General features: G+C 33.8%; 1 protein-coding gene across 2 annotated transcripts in view; it reads left to right on the top strand.

Annotated features, from left to right (window-relative positions):
* Positions 1-202: 202 nt before the first annotated feature.
* Positions 203-27,426, top strand: part of LOC113505192 — a 63,542-nt gene continuing 36,318 nt past the window's right edge. For both annotated transcript variants that reach the window (XM_026887781.1, XM_026887780.1), the window contains exon 1: positions 203-574. In XM_026887781.1, coding sequence (XP_026743582.1) covers positions 388-574 — 187 coding nt within the window. In that variant the 5' untranslated portion in view covers positions 203-387. The remainder of the gene's footprint in view (positions 575-27,426) is intronic.

The raw sequence follows: 27,426 nt of genomic DNA, 5'->3' as shown, positions 1-27,426 counted from the left end.
TCTACGTATTTTGCCAACTGTTTGCCAAATTCATAGAATCTAAAGTTGATGAAGTCAGATAGTTTACTTTTAACTTAAACTTAGATCCCTCTGCTCTGACGCACGTCTGTACCGCCGCTGTCCAAACACGTTCTGCACACACGTTTGACGCTCTCTGTCCCACAATCACAGCGTTTTCACAACCGAAACGACCGATCTACTACGAACGAGTCCGAACGCCACAGTCGACCGCGCAGGCTGACGCGGCGCACGTCTTTATCACTGCGCTTAAAAAAGTTTACATCGCATTCCGGATTCGATAAATTCAAATTTTAGGAATGTGATCGGTGTCCGTTTTCGAACCATCTATGTGCCATATACAGTGATGTTAATTTGTGTGGATTAAAAATGGGTGTTTTATTAAATTTGTTTTTATTTGTGACCGTTTTGGTGCCTTGTGTTTTTGGGCAAGAAGCTGCGGCGTGCTATGGTGCTGGCAGCGTTGCTGGCGCAGCTATCGGTGCTTTCATTGCTGCACTCCTTTTGGTAGCAGCTGCGTATTACTTGAGGAAACTGTATTGGAAATCACGGAAAGGTACGTGAGTTATATCAAGTTTTTTTGCGGACCGCTTGCGGCGTAGAATGACGAGCTGACAGCCCACGTAGTTGAATCTCGAATCTCTGGAATTATAATTCAACGACCTTTGCCTTTTTCGACAAGAGTGCGTAAAAAAATAAATTTATAGGACAGCGTCGCGTCTAAATAAACAGCTTTATGTTCAACACGGTGTCTATGTGTAAAATAAGAAAATCGCATTAGCAAATCCGTTTAAACACTTCTCAAGTTACTGTTAAACGTTCATTGAATATGTATGACTGACTTTAATGCCTAACGTGACTTAATTGCGAAATATTCCAACAAGCAGCCGGCTAACTTTAAACCTGTTTTAAATAATACCTTTTATAGACCTATAGGTAGCTTATCTTGCGAATGTTTGACGAAAATAGACGGGTTTTTTAAGTGTCACAATAATAATACGAAAGTTTTGATTTATAGGTGGAGTCGTGATTACAGTTACACAAAGTAGGTACCTATCCAAGTAGGTGTTAAGTCACGTTAGTCCAATGGCCATGAGATAAATAGATACGATTTTGCTTAGGTACGTTCTTTAGTATTTGAGACTGTTGCAACCAGATGTTTATTGAATTTATCACGTCGGTCTTAGGCACTGCTAGACAAAACACAGCTTATTCGACACAATAATCACGATAATTATATTAATTATGGATTATCTGTACCTTTCGTCGCGTATGTTATTGTTATTACTAGGGCCCAAATGACAGCTATATTTCACGTTAAATGGAAGAAGAACCAACACAATCGGTTCATCTTGTCCGAAGATGTGAAGTAATAACCATAAAAAAATCTGACGAATTGAGAACCTCCACCTTTATGTATTCGGTTTATAAATACTAAGCGTGATTACAAAAGCGCGGATAAGTTAGGCTATGATGTTTGGCAATAGACAAATGACATAGGTATTTAAGCTTTATAATCATATAGTTTTAAAGCAAGTATTTCAAGACACGTTGATTCTATACAAAGGTCAAATCAATCAACAAGTTTTTGTTGCTGACTTGTATTAATTTCGATAGGTAGTGTAGGTAGGTATGTGTCTAGTTCTAAGAATATTTAGCTGACATAATTAGAAATCTGAATTGCAGTTTTGACACAAACAAAAGCGGTATAAAATAGTACGAGCGCAATGGACGCGCAAGAGACATGAAGTACATGTCATGTTCTGACTATTATAATAAGTCGCATTTTGTAATGAAATATATAAATAAAAAACAAACTATACTTACTTCTCTGTTTCCATATCCAAAGTTGAAATAATTATTTTCTTCTACATTGTTATATATTTTTTCTTAGTTTGAATCATCTTGGCACTCACTTATTCATTATCACTTATTTTTTTTAATCAAGTCAATGTAACAAATCTATCGACGAGTAATTTTTATCACGCCAATAAAATTGCAAATTCATCGCAATAAACTTTCACTGAGCAGTTGGCGGGAAGTAAATTAATTGCAACGAAAGACATTAAAGTTGCACAGATTAAAAATACTTGTAAAGTGTAAGATAGTCTGTGATGCGCGTCACAATGCACGGGCACTTTCTCGATTTCGCATGTCGTCAATCAATCATTGTTTCCTTAACGTTTTTGATAGAATAATTTTATCTCTTAGATTACAAAAAGGTTGTTTTTGTGGTATTGTAAACATAAGATACCTTAAGAATCGTGATGGACTTATGATTAAATGACGAGGTCTATGTAAAGCTTTGGAAACTTCAACTGACTTTGCGAAAGTCCATGACATTTGTCCTTGACAAATTACATATGTGTATCGATATCAAATTACCAATATTATTATAATCGATATAGTAGTAAAATTACCGTATCACAACCTTATAAACTCTAACGTATTTAAGCACTGTTTAAACCCTAGACAAGAAAGAGACTCCGTTAGGTAATGGTGTATCCTTGATGTATTACTTGAAAGAGCGGGTCTTTGTACTTAGATTTCTCCTAAATCATTTGCACAAGCTCTTAGACTTTCAAATAACATAATTACTAGTCATTGAATGTTTGTCTGCATTTAGTCAAGACTGTTAGGATCAATTAACAGTAATTATAAAGTTCCGCTCATCGTAGTGAGTAGCAAATTACTCGAAATTGAATTAGAAAATATTAAAGAAAAATAAACAAAACCATAGTCTAATCATAGACTATAGAAAATGTACATTTCTTGGGTTGGTCAGATAGGAATTCTTAAAAAAACATGTAAAAGTTGATATCCTTCTTGCAGAATAAATGACTTCAATGATGATTGATTCATTATCAAATGATGCGTTAGTGGTCTGCCGCGTCAGTCCATGATTGTTGACTCCGGCTGGGTCCGAAACTAGTCGGGCAATCGGTCAATACGAGTGAGTTAACCAGTACCAACCATTGTATGTTCGTATTTTCTCACTCAGTTTTATTCCATCAAATTACGCGTTTTACTTGTTTGTAAAAAAACATCGATTAATCACGCGTTTAATGGGAACCACATAAAAGTTAATTGAGGTTCAGCCAATTTGATTGCGTTCACCCAACGAGGTGTTGGTTACATAGAGTTTATACTTTATGGTTTGTGTAGTTTCGAGGTCGGGTAAGAGGCCTTTTAATACCTATTGCAATTTAATTAACACCTGTAATAGATAATTAAATGTTTAGTGTTTAGTTAGGGCTTTATGGGTATTTAAATTTGATTATCTCAGCCTTTTAATACCCCATCGACGAATAGTTGGTTAGACGACACAATATAAGCATAATCGTTATGGTAACTATCATAGACCTATCCTCAATTTGCCATATACATATCTGTACCAAGATTGTTTGAATTGTTTGAATGATAATTAAAGTATATTATAGCTACGCTTAAAAACATCTATGGTTACAACGTTAATTTTAAGAGCTTTTTGAATACGACTTATTAATAGCACTAGTATTCAGTTGAAACAGGTTTTATAGTTTTGACATAATAGCGTAGACATGTTTATAGTCAGAAATACTATATCAATAATACTGGCTATTACGAATGCAAAATTTCAATTAAAGCGCCACACAAAATCATATTTTTTGTGTTCCGTTTTAATCTTCACTTATTTATGACTCTTTCTTGTCTGTAGTATTAAAATTTGGTTAAATATGACAATTTTGTGCAACTAGTTTTCCATAATATTATTAAAATTATTCGCAACACAAAAAGTATTATAATTCAATTCAGACTACCCTACCTTTGTACTAACTTTCTACAGATATTTTACTCAACATTTTTTGGGTTTTCCAGTCAAGTTTCAGACTCCAATACAGACAATATTATTAAATCACTCGTACGAGTTACTGACTATGTTTTTAAAGTAGTTCCCGCATGTAACAAACACCCATTTGTAGTCACAAACTTTCACAAGAAAATGGAGTAATTAGTCTTCAATGTACCCTTCTTATTACAAGTCTACGCATGCTAAGACTCAGATAACATGCCTATGACATATATACCTTGCGGCTCATACAGAAGCCCTCGTCTGACCTACTAAACTAAATGTAACTAACATGGCGATACTCATTCAAGCAATGTATCTGCTTTTCAATCTAACTGTCAGCATTTATTGGTTCCCGATCTTTTGATTGGATACTTGCGCTACTTTCCCAAAAGGCCAGTAGTCAATTCACCTATTTGATGTTCTTTTTTGCATCTAATAAAGTCTTGACAATTTATATTTAGAATTAAACATGGCGTCGACATGTCAGAATGTTAGTTATGGCGGTGAAACATAGGGAGATTGACAGAAGATAAAGATAGCCGGGCTTTTCTATTCGGAAGACAAGTTATATTTCTCCGAGCGCTAACTCTGATTGATTTGCTTCAATGCAGAATTAATCTAAGTCAAAGTCAAGTCACTTGTCGAAAAGGAACGTCTTTCTCATTCACTTTTTCTATTCTCATATGATGTAATATACTCTAACCCTTTATGAGTAGTGAGAAGACGACGGGAAAAAGACATTATAAGAATACAATTAAACAAATAAGCCCAATATTCTTTGGCTACGATGATTTGACGTTAAGTGATAGTGAATGGAAATCATGTGGACTTCTCAGATTTTTTCAAATCCAATTTCTTAACATTTAGTTATAAGTTTACCTAGCATTACAGGAAAATTAAAACAATAGCTGTACTTACTATATTACAGTTGTAAACTACTGATTGTGACTGCTATTAAAACCAAGGATAAGTCTTGACATGAAGAATTTACCGTCGGTAATTAATAACGAATAGATGGGTTTTCCCACTACATCCATGAGGTAGGTATACTTATGGAATATTGCCGGTAAACTCTTAAAACTATTGAGGAAAACCGCATCGTACTATTTTTATGTGACAAAAATATTATCCTTTATTAAAAAGGCGGATAAAAAGGTTATGTGTTAATATCAGTTTGTAAGTCTCAGTCTCCATGCGAAATTTCAGTTAAATCGGTCTCGCCGTTTGGGCGTGAAAAGGTAACAAACATACACACTGACATACTTCTTCATTTTTACTTACACTGGCTGCTATCCTACGGGAACATGAAATCGGGATGTTAACTATCCTATGTAAGTTATGTTGGTTAAACTAACCTATCTACGTACCAAGCTTCTTCTAAATCCGTTCAGTGATTTTTGCCTGGAAGAAGAACAAACATCTTGAAACATCCATATAAACAAACTTTCGCAACTAGGGCCCTGAAACTTTAATGTTTTGTAAGATGATGCTGCTATCTGCGTTGTAGTTTATCTGTTCTCCACACGGACTACGTCTTAGTAACTTTTACAATTGATTTATATACACAATTTAATGTTATTGTATGGACATTGCTTTTAACAATAGTAGACCAGACAGCATATAATTAACTGTAAAACAATAATGTTTAAGACTCAAAGGTAATTAGAAACACTAACATAATTTCAAGACAACTTGAATTTGTAAACCAAGGTTGTCTTTTGTTGTCACGAAGATCAACAATGAATCTTTTTTGTGTTTGATAAGAGATTTGTTGCATACTTATCGTTATCTACCAGATGTTTTTGAAATTATTGTTTTAGGAATATGCGTCATTTTCAAATTTAGCTGGGTCACCTAAAATTGCTTTTAAAGAGTAGAATTTGCGGAACTGTGATGCCGCTTTACGTCGAGTAGTGCTGTGCCTCTTCCACAACTGTTTTACCTCAACAGCCGTATTCAAATATGGCGCTCTGAATTTGTACTTGTTCAGCGGAAGAAATCAAAATCAAATAGTTTTTAATTCAAATTTTAAAGGCACTTCAAAACGTTTCAGTGATGAAAAATGACACTTTTTGTGGCGCTGACGACGTGACGCTGTTGGTTGGATGATTGGTTTTATGGACACGAATCGGCAAGTAACTACGTTAATAAAGAAAGCGACAATGCATTTTGAAACTTTACTTACAAAAGTATCTTTCTTTAAAACAGCCGTAAGACTATAGTAGGCCTCCATTATATTTCTCACGACAAAATACTAGCAAGAAGTCGTGTGTATAAAATTATAAATAGTGCGTAAATAGGATTACGTTCACAATAGGTATTTAGCGTACCTTGTTGCGTATTAACATTCCTGAGATAAGACAAGCTGGCCCGCGGTTTTAATCTGTCGTTAACATGGTTATAACTATGTTTTCTACTTTATTGCTCATTTTTATATTGTTTTACAATTCCTCATGTCATCCGATGACATTCAAGTAAAAAAATACCAAAAACATGGCGTGTTAAGTAGGTGCTAATTTCAAATTTTGAAATTAGAATCCGGCATCGCGTTTTTTACTCCGGCTTGGAACATGAGTGTTTTGGGACGCGAATAAACTCTTGGATTGCTATATAAAAGTTACAGTGGTCGTTGTAATTGTGTTGAAGATATTTTTACTACCTATTATGCTATGCGATAACGTGCGTTTTGACACGTAACACAATGCTCAAGTCTAATCTCAATCACTACCATCTCAGTTCATTTACACTTGCGACTCATTATATAATGCCTATTCATGTGTTCACAAGCTCAATTACGTCAAATTTACATAATATCTTTGTGGGGAGACATAATAAAATCATTTTATTCCATCAAGATGGCCTTGCAAGGGACAACTTGAATCCGCTAAAACAGTTTTGTATTTTAAAGTTGTTAAACAAGTGAATATTGATTTTTTAATTTCGCGTCGTATGAAAATCGAGATTTGATAATTTTGTGAAAGAAATTATAAAACATACTATAATCATCATTAGGCTGAACGAAGAATGTTTCAATTGTTGATTTCTGAATCTAAGCCATCCAGGAAGCCACAAAAAATCATTCAAATCAGTCCAGCCGTTTAGGAGGTGTTCAGTGACATACATGCGTACAGTAGAATTATAATATAAAAAAGATAGCTACACCGTTACGTGGTCTCGATAACCGATGTGGGTATACGAATATGCTGAATAAGACCAAGTACAGTTACTAGATGCCAATGTCATATGAATGTTATATCGTATCTTTTTACAGTCACGGGATCACTTCATGTGAAGAGACCCGGTCCTTTTTAAAGGCTTGCACGGGGACACAGGTCCAACATGTAGAGGCCTTGTTGAGAACTTTAATCTAAAATGTGTTGGGGTATCTACCATTGGCCATCCACCCCTGTTCTATATCGTATCTTTATTATTATCATAGAATAGAAAAATATCTATGTACCTTGGTTTAGCTGTCACAAAAATTAAATATACTAGGTTATCTCTATAAATTTTAATGTAATAAAAAGATAAACAATCATTTTTTGAATCGTTATAAAAAATATTATAAGTTTTAGAGCTATATTCTCTAGCTAGACAGCATTTAATAAGTACATATTTAGGAAGTAGTCCTATATACCATTGTTTTGAAAATTAAAAGTATTTTCGAAATCATAGATAAAGTGCTTTGTCTCGGAACTCTGAAGTACAGAAGATATCTAACAATTACAAGTATTAATAGGTATCTAAATACTTGAAGATAAGATTGCATTATTGATGTTATCATTATTTCTGATTGTTATTCTTAACTATCACGTTTATACATGTTAATAGGTTATTTTAGACATTTAATAAACAGGCTTTTTACTTTTTCTAACGTAGAATGAGACAATTTTGTGTTAACTACATATAATTTTTTTAGTAATACATGTCTTATCTCTTATATGTATTTATCGAAAAAATAATGATTAGGCCACTTTATAACACTTGACAATATTAATTGGCTAGAGTACTTGAAAACATTTCCCAAGTTTAAAAAATAGATAACAACAGAAACCTATTTCGAACACACAAAAAAAAAGCTTTGTTGATGGTCCGCTAATCAGCTCTTCTATATTTAAACATGTCATTTAAATTAAAAAAAAAGGAAATTATGTTTGAAAGTTACACGCATTGCGTAAAGAAAGTAAGTTTGTATCATTAATTGCCTCAAAATACACTTACTGCTTACAATTTACGTAATTTATTGAAGAGAGTGTGCTTTCTCTGTAGTAATACGGAATAAACAACCCGTGTTTATATTACAATACTTGTAAATGTACTGTTTATGCGAACAATTACTTTTTAACGCCACTGAAAAGTTTTTATTGGTGAAATAGAGAGTCTTGGAGAGGCGTTAAACGTACAAGAAGCCTCACATATCTCTTAAATGTAAAATGAGTTGAAAAATCAACCTTAACACATTCAAATAAGAGTCATTTATTTTCTAAAGTCGTCGTATTGTTGACGCTTGTGCTGTCTTATGTACGAATGAGCAAATAGGTTCGAGCCTACCAAAGAGGTTTTATATAACCTACCCTTTACGTCTAGCTGTGGCAATAAAGGGCGAAAGAATTTGGGTCATGCCAATATCGTTCATTGACCGCAACGAATTAATAGTTTAAGATACCTGGTTCCTTTTTTTTGTCCAAATATTGTACAATATTCAGGTAACAAGGATTCTACAATACTTTAGAAAATTTGATCATGGTTAACATGTGGATTTTCTGATTTGCGAATCCAAAAATCTTCTGAAACTTTGCACTAACTGCACACAAGTTTGCTTCTGGAGACTTACCGGCATTTCTTGAATCAGAACTGATTCGTTATGGGATATTCTAAGACAAAGCGAGTCTTACTTCCATACTAACAGCGGTGGTAAATCCCCTGAAAACGTCAACCTCAAGCAACCATGAGTAAAAACTTGTACAAAATTTGATTCAAACCTTATAAAATATAATTGAAGTAAAGCCATCAAGAAACCTGATCATATGTGTAATTTTATTATATGTATAGATATGGTGCTTAAACCCTAGTTCATGACAATTATCTAGTTAACATAACGTTTGTGTGAAAGTCTGTAAGTACATAATTGTACTTTCCCTTAAAGGTTGCGCCACTGTGATGTAAACGAGACTGGTGAAAGTGGGATGGACTGAGAGCCATCTTTGTTCATAACTGAACAAGTGTTTGACACTTGCTGATAAATAGGTGTAATAAATGATTGGTGAGACTACGCAGTCGATGTGCTATTTGGTTGCCGTGGGTTAGGAGCAAGGTAACCGATAGTGGTTTGAACTTATGACATGAGCGCGGCACCCATTTATAGTTTTAGTTTTCTGCGTTCACAGTTTGGTTGCTGGAGGTTTTGAGCAGGGCAACCAATGAGATTCAGGCTCGTGGCTGACGTGAGTGAGGCAACCAAGGCTAAGAATGTGCTGATATTGGTTTTAAAAGTCGACGGCACAAGTTTGACTACTGCTTTTGAATTCGTAGTGTCTTTATCTTTCTTCCCTTAGTATGTTAGTAGCTGTAGAGTAAAGCATCTTCACATCACATACGGGTAACTGGCTACCTGAGTAATAAAACTCTCAAGACGACGTCATAAATAATTAAAACAAGATAAGGCGTGGTTCCATTGACAGCGAGCAAGCGTGAGTTTCGTTAAAATTTAATTCGATTCCGACTTTGAATTTTTTATCGTTTCTTAATACCTACTTCTAAACTCGTGGCTAAGCTATAACCGCATAAGTGAAACGCTCACAGGTTAAGCTATTGCTTGACGCGGTTGGTCCGTAGACGCATCTTTGTCATAACGAGTTCCCCCGCGTTTCGGAAGGCACGTTAAATTGTCTGCCCCGGCTGTTATTCCTACATCTGTGACAGTCGTTACAGGTAGTCAGAAGCTTGAAAAGTCTGACAGCCAGTCTAACCAAGGGGTATCGTGTTGCCCAGGTAACTGGGTTGAGGAGGTCAGATAGGCCGTGGCTCCTTATAGAACACTGGTACTTAGCTGAAACCGGTTAGACTGACCGGTTAGCTGACCCCAACATAGTTAGGAAAAGGCAAGGCCAATTAATGATGATACTGCTAAACTACTCACTCATTTTGATTTTCTGTCGCAGCTGGGCATAGGGAGGGCTCATTCCAACATTTGGAATCCTAGCTACGTCCCGATGTTTTCTTTCACAATTTAGCTAGTGGTTTCTTAGAATAACTAGAATCGCATATGCCTATGAACAGGTTAGAAAAACTTATATTACTTTGTCTGCGTTGACATCAAAACTTAACCTCGCAGCACCTACAAATCCACGCAAAGAACTAGCAACTCGTTTTGGCCGTTACTAGCTGGCGACTAGTTACCTGCTTAATTTAACGATTATTTCTAAGCCAACGACTCGTTAATAGTTATTTGCTTGCGACTATATAATAACTAGTTCTCAGTGGGACCACAACCAGCTAATAACTAATGGATGAGCTATGTATTATTGATATCTAGCTCTGAATGGTAGCCTCGTTCCTATTTGCTTCACGTTTTTACACCTCACGAAGTAAATAAACAGTTGTATTTAGAAATAAACTTAGTGCCGTCCTGTGTCCGTGTGTGACACGAATTGCCTTAAAGATTGTCGTGAAAGAAAATTGTCATTTGAAGGGTTAGATTTAATTGATTACTAGCGGTGTGCGGTGGTTTTAACTAAGGATAAAAAGCATATGTGTTAAATAAGAATGTAGTGTTTTTACGAAATGTTATCAATATTGGTACAGGTATTTAGTGTAGTAGTAAAGTAGCGAACATACACGGGTTAATTGCTATATTTATGTCACCCATAACTGCAACATAATTATCATCATCATCATCATCATCCACAGCCTTTATCCTCCCACTGCTGGGCATAGGCCTCCCCTTTTTCGTGCCAATTTCTACGGTCCTGTGCTAGTATATTATTTAATAACATAATTATATGAAGAGTTTTTAATGTGTTATCCAAAGAAGACACGAATGGGTCTAAGTTAGTGTAGGATGGAGACCTGTACATCGCAATCACCGAAAGGCGGTTTTCAATAACTGCAACCAAACTATTACTGTTAGTGAAATCTGGTTACACACAAACTTGTTTTGAGTATCTTGTGTCAGAAAATCCAACAAAAAGTTTAAAAAGTACATATTGGTCACTACATTCAGTACGCTTGCTTATTGCTTATAGCAGGTGAAATTGAATACCAAAAAGTGGTCAATTTTAATTACTCATAAATACATCTGCGGCTTGAAAAAGTGACTCGAAAATGTCCTCGCTATTAAAATACGGTACTTTCGAAGACTCGAATACCGTATTACTGTGAACAATGACAAATAAAGTAAAACTTTACGTTCATCGCATCCTCGAGAAAAAAAAACAAAACAAAGTAGTTTTTCTGGCCAGTCAAATTAAATTGATGAGCAGTAGGTCGAATATGTCAGGCCTTGAAAAATATTGACAATGAAATCAGTCCAGCGATCGAACTTACATAATTGGCTACCGACCGAAAAGTAATCTAAGGCTGTGGAAGTTTTTGAAGGGAGGTGGAGATGGATGGATGGAGATATATTGATTCCAGAACTGCAATTTACTATGTAATTTTCGAACGGAAAGTTTAAGTGGCCTCGAAGGTCTTCTGATAGAGGATTATTGTAGTGATTAGTTTACATATGCAAATTATGTATAAAGATTTATTTTATGTAACAACTATGTTTAGTTTTGTTACTGAAATTAATCAAATCCATTTTTCTCCCATATTTGGTCTCCGTATTATAGTAAAATTATGAAAATCAGTTGCGAATTTCAAAAAGCCATCCACATAACTTATTTCATACTTTTGTCACCACATAATTTTAAGAAGCTAGTCTTAGAAAAAATAACAAAAGTCTAAAGCAAAAAATACTATCATGCTTTGTCATTGACCTTCTGTCCTTACCTGTACGTTGTCCAAACGTGTTGCCTTATTGGTCTACAACTCCGTCCTACTCCATCTGGTATTACAGTTATGCTGCTTGCTAAACCAATGACTAAAACCTTTTTAGATGCGAATTGCAAACTCATTGGAACGAACTATCGAAGAAAAAAAATGATTTGATTTAATTGAGGCGATTATTGTAGCGCAATTAATCGAGTAGGTATTTGATTGAATGAAAATATTTCAGTTAATTTAAAGATTGTTACTCCATTGTATAAGAAATATGCGTTTGTATGAGGCATTGTAGCTCCGAAAGGAGTGAACTGATTTTGACTTCTCCTTAGTTTAAGAATGCTTGGTTCGATCTCTCGTCTATTATTAGACGAAGGAAGATTTTATTGGATTCGTACCATAGAAATAATTACCCGATCATTTTTTTAAAACTACTCCCGCTCTAAGTCTATTTATGTCACATGCAAAGACACCTAGACTCAAAACAAGCATTCGTGGAATACACAAATAATTGTCCTGCGCGGGGATCGAACTCGCGACCCTTCAAGCACTGTGCGCCTGGCGTGCCAATCCTAACCACTCGGCCGCTCCTGCAATCAAATGGTATTTAATAATTATCAGATAATACTACAGCAACGTACCTTTCTTATGTTCATATGCATGGGTAATTATGCGTGCGTGCGTGTCGCATGGTGCATTACAGACAGACATACAAGTTATAGTAGGTCTGTAGGTCACACGAATCTCTCAGGTTTCTTGTGAGTTTGAAATTATCACGCTGAAATTGGTAAATGGTTTTCGTATTGGAGAACAAAATTTTTTCGAAAATTGTTTATAAACGAAGCAATGTGCAATTTGATTGATGAAGTTTCATTGAATTGAATTATTAGTTTTCGGTTAACTGGTTTTGTTTTCGAATCAAGATAATTTTGTAACACCAAAATTAGTAACTCTTCTTGATATACAAGGATTTTGAAAAATGTAGGTATGCATGCCGAAGTAATAAAAAAGTAAGTAAATATTTTTAACTGGCCTATTATAGCTATTAAAAACTAATAAAAACTTTGATACAAAACGGGAGAAAAAATAATAATTGCATTATTGCAAACTTTGTATCTGATCATTTTATACATTACATAGGTGCGGCCATTACTGCGCAATAGTACTTGATCTTTTGACAAGACAATAATTACATCGTAAAAATTCATATTTTTTTTCATAAAGAACCTTATACATATTTATAGTTCCTTTAGGACTAACAGAAGCTCCTTTTTGGTTCCGTGGGTTTAAACTTACCTAGTATAATTATGTTTTTTTTTTGGCTTGCCCCATTTTCCTATGCGCAGAAAACAAAATTTGTAATTTTGAGTGACTTGAGAATGAGATAAAGCGCAATGAAAACTGAATAGTTTTTTATGGTTAAATGAATTAACTTAATTATAATCATATTTTCTGTAGAATAATAGCGAGAGTATGTTTCTGGTATTCGTGTTATTATTCTACAAAAAGTTGTGATACAAAAACAGTTAATGTTGGTAATAAATAAATAAAAACGCAACAGCGTAAGTAATAATTAAAAATTAACAAGTTAGGTTATTTCCGACCAATGACATTGACAGAAACGTAGGACATTTTTTATACGCACCGATAATACGCTATTCTGCCTGTATTGTATCTGTATGCATTCCGTACAATGAGGCATCAGTCACAAATAGAATATTCGCGATTGTTATGTTGCATCCTTGCGCCATGTTTACCAACAATAGAAAGTTTGTAATCTTTATGCGACGGAGATATTTTATAGATAAGAAACTGTCTTGATAATGTAGAAATTTGTAGTATCAATGACCTTTGTGTGGACAACTTGTTTTTTCTTTCTATTTTTAAACAAAATGTGCAATATAAGTACATACAAAATTGTAATATACTAAACTATTTTCATCGCTAATAAAAAAACGATGATAATTTTCTGCAAGACACTATAAAATAATTTTAAAGCTATCAGATAAAAGTATCAGCTGTATTTTCTATCTGTGCGAGCCATGATTACTTAATAATCAAATCAAGGAACCAAAACATGCAAAGAATGTCAAATGACGTAATAATCTAGATCTGGTTTCCCGCCAATACTTATGTCAGTAGAGCGATAAAACAATATCAACATGCACTCAAGAACCTTGGAGCATTTTTTTCGGTCACGAAGTTCGAATTTCAAAATTGAAGCACGTCAACAATGTTGCCAACAAAAACAAAAGCTCGCCTAATTGTTTTGGGAGTGGGAACGGGGAAAAAACTCCTTCGGCATTCGAAGGACGGTGACGTCACTGATACAGGTACTTCAAGTTATTGTATAGTAGGGTGAGCGAGTATTGGCGTCGAGAACTCATACAAAAATTACGATTTATTTTGTTACTGAAAATTACTGTATTTATTGAAATGGAATGTTAAATTGAGATACAACCTGAGTAAATTGACTATTTATTTAAATAACAAAATTTATTTAATCATCGTGTTCAGTCAATGTGAATATGAATATTACTCACACAAGTGCTGTAGTAAAACTGAACATATATCATAATGAATGAAACATTTGTATGTTCATATGTTTATCATTAAACGTGAACAATCATTTTTCAAAGGCAAGGTTACGGAAGGCAAGCAGGCGGCAGTGTATAATCACACATACATACACACACATGCATATGTGTCAAAGTATGTTCAGATAACATACTACGGCTATTAAGACACATACATATAATTATTTTTGATATTATAATGTAGGACATAAAGCAAGGTCTAATTTAATAATCGCATTGATGAAATGAGTGATCTTTTATCTGTAACTTGTTTTGGAAGCCGGGGTTAAAGTTTTGTCGTGTGTTTCGGACCTTGAGTTTCTTATCTACCTTTTTTATTTTGCGTGCTGAACTTGTGCATTGAAATTTCCGAAAATGAGGTTAGGTTTGTATTTCCTGTAGTTTTTGCTTTGTATTTTAACAATGGCAGAGATCATGGCGCTTTACTTTCAGTTTCAAAAACATGTTTATCCAAATATATCCAGTCCAACTGAACGTCAAGTCGCCCGTGGAATAAACACATTTCTCCTAACATGCTAAAATAATCTAGCGACAAATACCTAGACTTAAGAACGTCTTATAATTGCTAAACGATACAGGGATTACCTAGATTCCGATCTAACTCAGCTAAGTACTATTAACATAACCATCTGACCTCGTCACACGGTAAATATATTTAGCTTAAACATTTATAAAACGCTATGACATCATCTCGCGGTTATCAGTATTTTAATCGTATGTAATTAAGTGCTTGCTTCCAAAAGATGTTGATGGTGATTTGCGCAATGCGTAAAAATTTTAGCTTTGATTGTGACGAAAATAGTGTGTGATTTATAAATATAATTCGCCGTTTTATAGCGTAGATTTATTATAAAATACATGTAGAAAAAAAAATTATACATAGTTACTGTAAATGTTATATCGAATTTTCTACCGTGCTACTTATTAATAGAAGCAGTAAAATACTTTTATTTGTATTTTTTTCTAAAATTTAGATTTTACTTAAACATTGTCCTCTGGGTTTTTTTGTTTATTTAGTGATCTTGTCACAGTAATACATAACAAAAAAAAATGGTCTAATCCACATCATTGTCTTGTAATAATAGCAAAAAAGAGGTGGCCACGTCATTCAGGTGTAAACATTGAGCAAGTAAATTTTCGTGTAAATTATTGAAGGCACTACCAATCCTCGACGGGAGTACTAGAGGCAAGCTATGTGGGTCACTCGTGGAATGCTACCCGGCCGGCCGCTCCCACCTGCGGCCGCGGTGCGTACGAGATGAGCGCTGGCAACACTGCCGTATTCTAATTTCAAAATATTTATTGAATTTACGCGGTAGGAGCGGGAATTTGTTTTTAATTGTTTTTTTTGACATTGAATTTCTTGTGACAATAATGTCATGTGGAAATGTAAATCAAAGTGATGATATAATTTTCATAAGATTCTGAAATATTGTTCTCTGTAAATATGTATTAAAGTAATTGACATATTTTTTTGAAAATATTGAAGTTAATTATAAATCAAATAAACAGTAACTATAGGCTGGCGAAAAGCAAATTATTACTGTAAGAAAAATGATTCAAGCCACCCACCTATAAAAACTCAACCTCTTTCTTAAAACACGACCGCCTATGTCACAATATTCTTCCAGCGATAAGATTGCAAAAATGGTTAGACAAAGTTGATAATTTCATGTTTAATATGCAAACTATGAACATAACTCAATGTGTTTGCTCGGCAATCGTTTGTTATCTGATAAGGCATTTGCATGAATATAACATACAATACGTAGGCTCGAATGTAGCTATAGCTATTTATTTTGTGATCACGTTAATTTAAGTTAAAGTGGTTTGATAAATATAATGAGGTTTAAGGGTCAAATTTTAGCCAATATTCGAATTGATTTTGTGTTTAGAATATATTTGCATTTTGTAAGACTACCCACTTTATATTTAGATGACAGTATGTAAGTTACTCTTAAAGCTAAAATGGCTGTTAGAATTACGATAAAATTAACCATGTTGGTAGATGACGTTCTGGGTTTACACTTAGATTTTTGCTACTCTAAATTATAAATGAGAATGTGTGTGTGTGTGTATTTGCTAGTTCATGCCTAAACAACTAAACTGATTTTGATGAAATCTGGTTCGGAGGTAGCTAACACCTGGGCAATTATCATTATCATTAACATTAGGGTACTTTTATGCGACTTCATTAAAGGAGGGTAATGATTTTGCAGCAGATCGATATCTAGGCGGGTGAAGCCGCGAGCAACGGCTAGTTCTAACTAAATTTGTTGACCCAAAGCCAAAATATTGTTATCTTTTAAGCTTACTCAAATAACCTTTTTAGGTAAACGGGTCATATTGTTAATCTTAAATGTAACAGTGTCTTTGTAGGTTAATTAATTATTTAATTTTGTTGTTCAAATTGTCAGAGCATTTTTGTGAAAAATATAATTATTATGTCAAATATGATACCAACTGTTTTTTCTTATTAATGGTTGAATACATAAAAAAATCTGCCCACGGAAAAAAACATCGCGTCTCACAACTTTTAAATAGCTCAACTCGAAAACTTATATAAATCAAATAATTTAATTATTATACTAAAAATAAGTTAAACCATCAAAATATTGTAATATAAACAGGTATTTTACAAAATAAGTTTTTAGATCGTAGAAACACTTGCCTTACGCAGAACTTTTTAAAATCAACAATATACTGCATTCTAAAGGATACCTGCAAGGATTTCAAATTCACACATTGAGCACAGAATCCTAATTGTGCAGTGACATGTTTACAATGTTGAGACATCAGTGACAAGTCACCTTGACCCGAAGAACTCGTCACTATGGAGGTAACGCAAAATGTTAGCTTGGAAATGTCCTTAGAAATGAAGTTGACGATGTAAACTTGGTTTAGTTGTAGTACCAAATTAGGTTGATAAATGTACTTCGGAGATTTTAAGAGCATTATGTTCTGAGATTTTGACAATTGCTTGGAGGCGATAGAGTATCGCGGAAGAACGTAAGAAGTACTTAATAGGGCCGGAATTATTTTGCATGCATTTACAATAATTTATATGCGATTACGATGAAACGTTTTGTTCGATTTAGCTTAATGTTTTTTTGTTTGAGATTTGACTCATTTAGTCGAGGAGCTCGTGGCTAAGCTATAACCGCATAAGTGAATCGATCACAGCTTAAGCTATGCTTGACGCGGTTGGTCCGTAGATGGGTGACCATCTTTGTCATAACGAGTTCCTCCGTGTTTCGGATGGCACGTTAAATTGTGGGTCCCGGCTGATAGATATTCCTACATCTTTGACAGTCGTTACAGGTAGACAGAAGCTTGAAAAAGTCTGACAACCAGTCCAACCAAGGGGTATCGGGTTGCCCAGGTAACTCATGGGTTGAGGAGGTCAGATAGGCAGTCGCTCCTTGTAAAACACTGGTACTTAGCTGAAACCGGTTAAATTGGTAGCCGACCCCAACATAGTTGGGAAAAGGTTAGGCCAATGAATTTGTCTAATTTAGTTAGAGAATGACGATGTTTTGTATACTTCCTAGAGAATTAAAAACATCCTGCAATACTACTTATAAAATATATCATTGAGGGCTTAAAATCTTAAACTAAATGTGTGGGACTTCTGCCACTCAACTGTTTTTCGTTTCAAATAAATGGTATAACGCAAGGCAATGTACTGATGCGTCTTGAATACCTAAACATTAAAGGTTACAAAACATAACTTGAAATTCTGCCTTCAAGATTATATTACAAGCGAGGATATTTTATCTGTGCTTATATGACATGAAGGTAAAAACGAGAAAACATTGTCTCTGGTTTTATGAAGGGGCTACTGTTGTGATTGATTCTCAAAAAAACTCAGGTTTTTAAAAGTTGTGCGTAGTTTTTTGGTAATTCTAGTTAAATGTAAACTTAAATAGTACTTAAATGTAATATGTCATGACCTCTGATAACCCAAATAGACTAAAAACAAGTCGTAGTACCTCACCAATTTGTTATAAACATTTTTACTGTTGCACATACGTAGCCTTAAACAAGATTTCCTTATTCTCACATAGATTATAAAACTTTGCTTTTTACGTCCATTACGTAAATGTTTCTTGAATCTTATCGCAAAAAATATTCGTAAACACGCTCGGAGACTTAATATTGGCATAATTTTATGAAATCGTTACGTGTTAGTTCATTTTTATTGCATTATATCACGCAATAAGGGGTTATCATAGAGTATAGAGCGATCTGAAATCGGGATCGCAATGGCGGCAATCAATTTTTGTCTATACCCACTTTCACTTTATAAAATACATGCAATTCGTATTGCGAATGTTGTTCAATTTATTTTAAAGATGTAGATGAATATATCGTGGAAACTAAATTTAGAATCAATAATTTAAATTGTAATTGTATCGCATTTTGTTTCTTAATTTAAAATTAGTTAGTATATTATATGTTTATTTAAGTTTGTGAGTCATAATAATAATCAGATCGAACGTAAAAAAATGTAAGTAGCATTCTACAACGAGGTTTCCATAACATAACCACTCAGATATTAAATAAAAGAACTGTTTAAAGATGAAAAATCAAGAAAAACTAAACAAATTCTTAAGGCCGTTTTAAAGTAATTTGATAACAACGTTAAACTTCCGTGTTAATACAAATTGTAGCGATTTACTTCGCGCTCACAGCCTTGTGACAAGTAAAAAAGATGGCCGACCAAGTTTTTATCACAGCGGTTAACAGTTTTACACAATTGATAAATAATATTGTGGTAATATTACGTTTTGAGTATCTAATTTGCTTTAAAGATGTGGAAACCATAATGTAAACAAACAAATGCTTATTTAAACAGCGAAAATGATTTGAGTATTTGTTGTATAGGTATGTACTCGTAAGTAGGTAATGAAATTGTGGTTTTGAATGTGACATTACTTTGACAACTGTTGTTAACGTCCGTCCAACTGTCAAGTGAATCGCTGTGTGGCTTCAAATGGTTTTAAATAATAAATTTGTTTACTCTGCCTAATGATGGACTACGAAGAGCGGGTGGGTGATTCTCCAGAAAAAAATAACACAAATTAACATCGTCATTATCCTCACCAATTGGTATAAGTAACTGTATTACTAAATTGTTTAAATTTTTAAGTCACCTATTAGTAGCCTGAGTACTTTACGAACTTGGATAAAAATAATATAGATTACATCAATCTGCAGTATCAAAAGTGTGGTGAAGACGATGACGTTTTTAACTTGTTTTACTTTTTTCCGGAGAATCACCCGGGTATTGTAATTATCGTAACTTAAGTTTAAAAATCATCATCAGAACAGACAATAGGGTAAGTCTTTGCAGAGCTGTGGGACACAGAGGGCTGGATAAAAAACGTTTAAACATTGAAGAATCATTCATAATTTAAGTAGTCCATAGCCCGAATATTAAAAAGCAAAATGACTTTAAAAACAGTAGCTTGTATTTACTCTAACCGCAATTAGTACAATGCAGTAACATGTTTTGCTGTCATGTACTTTTCGGCTATAAAAAGACCAGCACATTTAAAATTTGTTGATTGAAAACTGATTAAAAGCACAATCCTTCGAAAAGCCCTTCAACCCGCATTTGTGTTGCTTGTCTAAGCTATTTTAAATATTTTACTTCCTCTTCCAAATCCTTAGGAAATGTACTCCGTAAGTTATGGCATGTTATCCTTCATACAATATATATTATCCACAATTTCTATTCCTCTCCATAATTAACACCTTAAAAGAAAGAGGGGTGTAATAAGTTTGACGTGTCTATCTGTGGCATTATAGCTGAACGGATTGATCGATTTCAATTAAGTTTTCATTCTCTGCAATTCTGCTAAAGATAATTTATCAAGTGAGTCATTGTCAACCCTTTTTTTAAATTGTTAATTAATTATCTTGTATCACATCTTCTGTACCATCATACTCATCACTTTTATGACAAGTCTACATCTTGACTGACAAGCTACGAATACCCAACCTCCCTTATTTTCTCAAAGTAAAACTATTGCAATCGTGCAAGCGGGACAGCGCACTACACGGCAAAGAACTTCATCTCTCTTCCACACGATCACTTTAAGACATGGTATTCGTCTGACATTTTCTCACATACGAATACCAATAAACATATCGTCTCAAGCCAAGCCGGACGTGCCAATGGTAATTTACATACAATACCTTCACTATCCCACGAAATAAAGCATTGAAGAATATTTGGTAACAACAGACGGAAATTAAACATTCTCAATTTTGATGTACGTAAGCATAATATTATGACTGTAATGTGGACCATTTTTAATCTCGTTTGTGTTATTTCGGATTTCTCGTTGTTAATGTAATTTTATGTGAGTATGTGCTATGCTCTTAATTGTTATCATCTTACATAAATATTTTAAAGAGGTGAAGTTTCTAATTTTGTGATTGTGTTATCTCGGAATGTATTGTAATTATTTTGCCTACAGAAGGCCACGTGATTAGTAAGGAGTATAGGCTGTGCAATTACTTGCCTGATCCCGTGACTCTGGCTTACGAAAATGTAGGAGACCGGGGATTTTTTGTTGATGAGAGTCCGAGTAATTTAAGCATATCAGTCTGACTAAAAGTTAATAATATAGGCGCAAATGCGTTAAACGTTTTACGGCATAGCATAAAATCGATTTTATTAATGAATGTGTTTTGTACCAACTTGTTCTTTTTTCACTTATTAAGCCTTCTGCTAGCTATTTCTCCTTGAACTTTAATTAATGAACACTCAATCAATTGAAGGTGAAGCGATAAAATAATTAAAGTTCCCGAAAAACTACGAGTGATTTAGCTAACGATGCGTTAGAATTTATTATCTTGCAGTCATTAGGAGTAAACCAGTATGTGAAGCATGTTATTCAATGTTTCTTTTGCCTTAATGACATGTAGCAACCAAAGAAGCAAAGAGCAAAGAATGTAAAATGGAATATTGCCGTCTCCTTTCCACAATAATACCATTATACCAGCCCTTAAAACGAAAAGGAAGGGTTTCTTTCCTTAAAGTTTTCCAATAAATGAATTTCCAGCCGAACGTCCAGCCAAATTATTACGAAAGACAGCTCTACTGCGGCCTCTACATGGTAAAATCTCAAAGCTTAATCATGCTACCAAATTGTAGTTTAATCTTTTAGGTTATTTTTAATAATTTTTTTCCTGGTTAGTCCGGAATTGAATGACCTTGCGACATGTACTAATCGATCGTTTTGAAGGCGAAACGTTCAGGAAAATTCGCCTTTAATGTTTTATTTCCAATTTAATTAAAAGACTAATCTATTGTCGATTAAGTTTATATCCAATATAGCAAGGTATTTGCAATTAATAAAGTTACTTGTAATTTATAATAACTCGATAATAAAATATTTATTTTACTATACTACATACGGAAATAATTACTTACTCTTTTGAAAAAACTTAATACAATGCTTTGATTAAGAACTATTTCATTCATGTAAAATACAACTTAAATTTTATTCTACGCCTTATGTCTATTTAATACCTCTAATTTCTATTGTTATCTCCTTATCTATAATATAAACAACAAACTCATATCCTGTTCTACTGAAATTACTCATTAATTACAAGCACGTTTACTTGACTCATCCTACAAACTATCGAAGGCATTCGACATTCTCACTATATTAATTTTCACTTACTTTAACCTCAATAGAAAAACTAACATTGAAAATAATATTCAATATACGTACTTTAAAGTATACATGACATTTGATATAGGAATACTTCCAGAAACATGTCACGAGGTGCATGTTTGATGCGGTGTCTCTCAAGGTCATTTGCTTGGACCTGTACAATCTATTCTACCTACCAATGATGAGATTGATTTTCCTATCGACGACTCAGAATAAATAGTGATTTACAATAATAGTCGTCTTCACTTGAGATTATCGAACACAATGTATTTGTTTCACCACTTTAACATTAATTACACATACATTTGTATTTCTAATTGTTTGAAAACATTATGTTCTGACAGTAAACACAATTGTTAAACAATGGAAGTTTATACGCGATTCATGAGACAAGGAAACGGTAAAATAATAACAGTAAGTAAACAATATAATATGTTTAAATGATTGTTAGATATTTAATTATAAACTGTTTCCCAGCTGCTTATGAGAGACTTATGATTGGTAACTTAATAAGCATCTCTCATGTATACAAAAGAAAATGGTTTCAATACAGTTGTTTTATCTTGTTAACGCTTGTTGTATTAAAAACATTTTTTTATATTCATTAGATGGACTTAGATTAGCTCTTATGTCTAAGGCCAGAATCCTACAGCCTTAAACCAAAGGGTTCCCGAAAATAATTGTCATTACTGTAAAACCCACCTTCCTTACTCCCGCAACTGGTTCTGGCGCTAGTGCGTTCCAGAATTTCGGTCTTAATCCGATTAAAATAGAATTCAATTCTGTGAAAATAAGCCTACAGGTACTATGATTCTTGTTTCGCTATATCTATGATTTATTACGTATCCGTTATGCTTTGTTGCTCACAGCTCAACAGTAGCCTTGTAAAATTGTAAATGTTTACGTCTTTACAATTGTCTTCAATGTCTGAACCAATTATCGCCTCTTTCGTGACGATCTTTAATCTTGGCAATTTGTTATTTTTAGTCGTTTTCTTGTTTTGTGTCTTGTACTTGGTTTTTAAGAGTTTTTGAAGATTTATGTGTCGCTTTTATGGGTTTTCTCGAATGATCTTTGAGTTATTGCAGTTGGTAATGAGAGTCAACGTGATGTGTTATTTAAGTTGATTATTGTTTCAAATTCTCTCTCATATTCCTTCTGTATATTTGTTTTTGACCAAAAGTAACACAATTGTAAGCTAGTATTAATATAACGCTGTTCAATAACTTGGAAATTAGATTCTGTGTCCAACAACTTTTATTCTTGACTTCTAGTATCTTTACTAGATTCTGACTTGATGTTGGAATGAAACTCAAAACTAAATTGTGAAGCAGAAAATCATGAATACCAAACATCAAACGTAGTCGCCAGTAAATTCCAATCGCAAGGGGCATGACCCCACCACACCTTGATTCCAGTTTGCGGCATTATCTGCGATCATTCATGTGTTTATGGTATAAAAAGAGTTAAACAAACATTCACCCGAGCTTTTGATTCATCAAACGAATATGAACTTTCTCTCTTCGTGATAAAATTGATTGTGGGCTGTTTATGGTGTTATAAACATAGCATCAAATGTGAATATGGTTGGTTTAAAAGCCTGCGACAGTGTTAGCATTAAAATGACATCACCTGCGTCGTCCGACGCTTCTTAACACCACAATGGTGTACATGGAGAAGGTAACTCAGAAGGTTCATTTCAAGTGATAGTTACGTACACTGTGAAAGCGATTTAAAAATTCGTAGATCTAATTTAGGCTATCTTGATGATCAGATAGTAAACCATTTGAAATTTATAAATAAAGACCACCCAAGAAAGGATTTGTTGGAGAGAATGTTACTATAAGTTAAATATTTAAAGAGCTATTCCTTGACTTCTAAATTTTAGTTTCAAAACTTTCGCGTTTAGTATTAGTAGGTAGAAGTAGTAAATACAATTAGGATATTGCATTATAGGATGCTATGTGGGCCAGTTCTTAAGAAATTGTCCGAAAACTACTTTCCTTTCTTCACAAAAGAATTAATTATTAGCCTTCTGTATTTCCTATTATATGGTTGAGGTAAGCAAAGTATCCGACTCGATTACACATGCATAACACGTGTCATATTGAATATTGTAAGTATGTATGTTTGTATGTGTGCGTGTCTGTGTGTGTGTGAATGGGTACTTTTTTGTTATGTGTCCGTTTCTTCTTCGTATTTGTTGGATAATAATTGTTAAGATACTTTTCTGAGTATAGTTTTTATTTGAAGATTTCGTTATTTGTTATAAAGATGCAATACTTAGCTATTTTTATTGCATTTGTTTATTTAACTCTGAATTGTAAGAGATTTTTTTAATTGTGGCGTTTTTAAAAAATCTTATCTGATGAAAACATAAACCTTCCCGTACCTTCATTTTCTAACATCAAACGCAACATTTCAAGAATTCAGCTCATTAAAAATGGTTTTGGTTAAGTAGTTTCATAAAATAATTTTATTGAAATTGTTGGTTAAGAAACTAAAAATGACACTACGATTGAACGGCTTGAAAGATTTAGACGTACTCAGACGTATAGGTTCCTAGTTCAAATGACACATTAGTTAGTAACCTAGGGATCGAATCCACGTCGCGCTCATTGGGTTTGGGGTCAACCCCAACCTCTCGGCTACCCATACCTATGGTCCTATGGAGTAAAAAACTTTTAATCTACGGGCATCACTGCGGGGCGCGACTAGTATACAACGTACTTACATTACCTGATGATTAACACATATAATAAACATTGCCTAAGTTACGAACATCCGTTAACGAATTAAAACATCTCAACATACCTACCTACCAAGAAATCTTAAGCTTTATAACCGTTGTGGAAGCGAGACAGCACACTACATCATGTATAGCACCATCTCTTTCCCACAATTCTTATATTAGTATAGTATGTAATGGTAGGTATCGGTATTTAGAAATTAGCTCGTCCTTAAGATGATTATCTTCATTATCTTTACAACCTTGGCTTAGTCTTAATATAAACAGTACTTTTAATTATACAGACATGTATATTGCTTGATTTAGTTAGAAAATTCTGTTTAAGTTATTTTTATGCGTCTTCGTCAGAAAATAGTTAAGTTTTGTTCTCTTCGAATTTAGTTTTCGGTGATTTTTTGTTACCTTTCTAACAAAACACCCTTTTTGTACTTTGTTTTAACTCAGCACAAAACATGATTAAGTAACTAGTCACATAATACATATTAAGCTTAAACAATGATACAAGTGTAACCCTACTTCCTTCTATTATTCTAAACGCGAAAGTTCGTATGTGTGTTTTTTATTCTTCCATGCAAAAACTTCCTATCGGATTTAGATTTAACTAGCTTTTCGCCCGCGTTTCGCCCGCGTGGATGTCGGTTATATCGCGTTTCCAAGAGAACTCTTCAAGAGTCCCGGATAAAAACTATCCTATGTTCTTTCTCAAGGTCAACTCTATCTCTGTACCAAATTTCATTAAAGCCAGTTCAGTGGTTTAGACGTGAAAGACAGACAGAGTTACTTTCGCATTTATAATATTAGTAGGGAAGGGATTTGGTACAGAGATAGAGTGTAGCTTGAAATAACACAGAGATTGCTCTTTATTTAACTTAAAAAAAAAAACAGATTTACTTTTGCTTTACAGTGATATATGACATTAACGCGGGTGGATCCGCGGGCAAATACTAGTATAGTTTAGTATTCTATAACCTTACAGCGAATGTAACCTTCGTACTATGGCCATCCTTGATACCTATCATTGTACACAATTAACGTATTTTTTTTGTTTGTTTCAGGTAATACAATCTTCCTATATAGACCGGTTTGCCTGGTAAAGAGTTTAATTACAATTTTACAAGTTTAACTAAATGATATAATAAAAGAACATGTTCTACTTCAGGGCCTCAATGCTATTTCAATAGCCGCTGAATGAATGAATTTTGGTCAAAAATGATAATTCGTAGATATTCTCTTAAGCATTTTTCTACACAATGATTGGAATTTCAGTGCGGGACGGTACACTCAAAGTCAATACGATTAACTTCCAATGATTGTATTGGCAAAATGTTAAAGAGAATAGGAATAATTTCAAATTTAATCCAATTGCTATTCATTCATCGGGCATTGTAAAATAGCAGAATCGGGGCCCTGGACAGAGGAGTCATGATTTCTTAAAGCAATAACAAATCGTCATTAAACACTGTACTTGCTAAATGAGATTGAATTAAATTATTGATTATGCAAATAGGCAGCATATATCCTTGCTTCACATGTCAAATTAATTATTAAACCTATATTTAAGTGAAGCAGGAATCATTTGTTTATCAGATATCAGATTCTAATTTAGATTTTAGGTTTCATCACGATCTTTTCCTTTACAGTTAATAACAACTTAGAAAAGAAACAAAAGTTATATAAAATAGTAAACTTTACAACAAAGCCAGAATGAACTTAAATCGGAATACAGGTTAAAAAAAATGTCAGTGGGTTGTAATTGAAGCACTTATATGCTTAAAAATGACAATGGCTTGTAATAGAAAAGAGTATGCTAAAGTCATAGTACTTAACTTGAATTCGAACTAGCTACCGTGTGCATACAGATCCGGTGATTAGATCGCTAGACCACGACACCTAATCGATTACAATTGCATTAAGTGCTTGGTTTCAATTAACGCAATATGGGATGTTTCATAACGGAAAGAAAACATGTTGTTGAACTTGGTGTTTGTTTTTTTTTTGCAGACAAACAGGAAAGGCACTTACAGCCTATAAATTGCGTTTACGGTTTTTTGTAGTAGGTATTAATTGATGTTTTATTTTTAACTTAAAACGGTAACTCTATCTATATGTTTAAGTTGGCTTACGTAATTGTTTTCCACGTCTGTTAAAGTATGTAAGTAAGAATTTTTCACGCCGTTTATGTTGTTGTTATGGCCAAATCTGTCGTTTCTCACGTTTACCGTTAAAAATTATAGGTTATTATTAAGTTACGAAGTAGCGGCACAACAATCTGTTACACACGTAACCATATAAAAAACCTTTCAATAATAATTTAAGTGATCGTGAAATTCTAACCAAAAAGGTTAGATTACTTTTTATAGCCACCTCAATCCAACATGGCGGCTAAGCCTGCATCGGTATATCTAAGATCTTATTTTTGTCTTTTACAAATGAATACTATAATGCCAACGTATAAATTCAAATTTCAAACCGCGAACGGAAATTCCGGTTACAAACGAAAGAAACAGACGCTTAAGTAACGTCATTTCACGATGGCGCGTCAATGCGGAT

This window comes from Trichoplusia ni, chromosome 24, assembly GCF_003590095.1.
Source record: "Trichoplusia ni isolate ovarian cell line Hi5 chromosome 24, tn1, whole genome shotgun sequence".
In the NCBI taxonomy this organism is placed as follows: Eukaryota; Metazoa; Arthropoda; class Insecta; order Lepidoptera; family Noctuidae; genus Trichoplusia; species Trichoplusia ni.
Note: the sequence above shows the minus strand (reverse complement) of the source record. Positions and strands in the feature narration are given on the sequence as shown.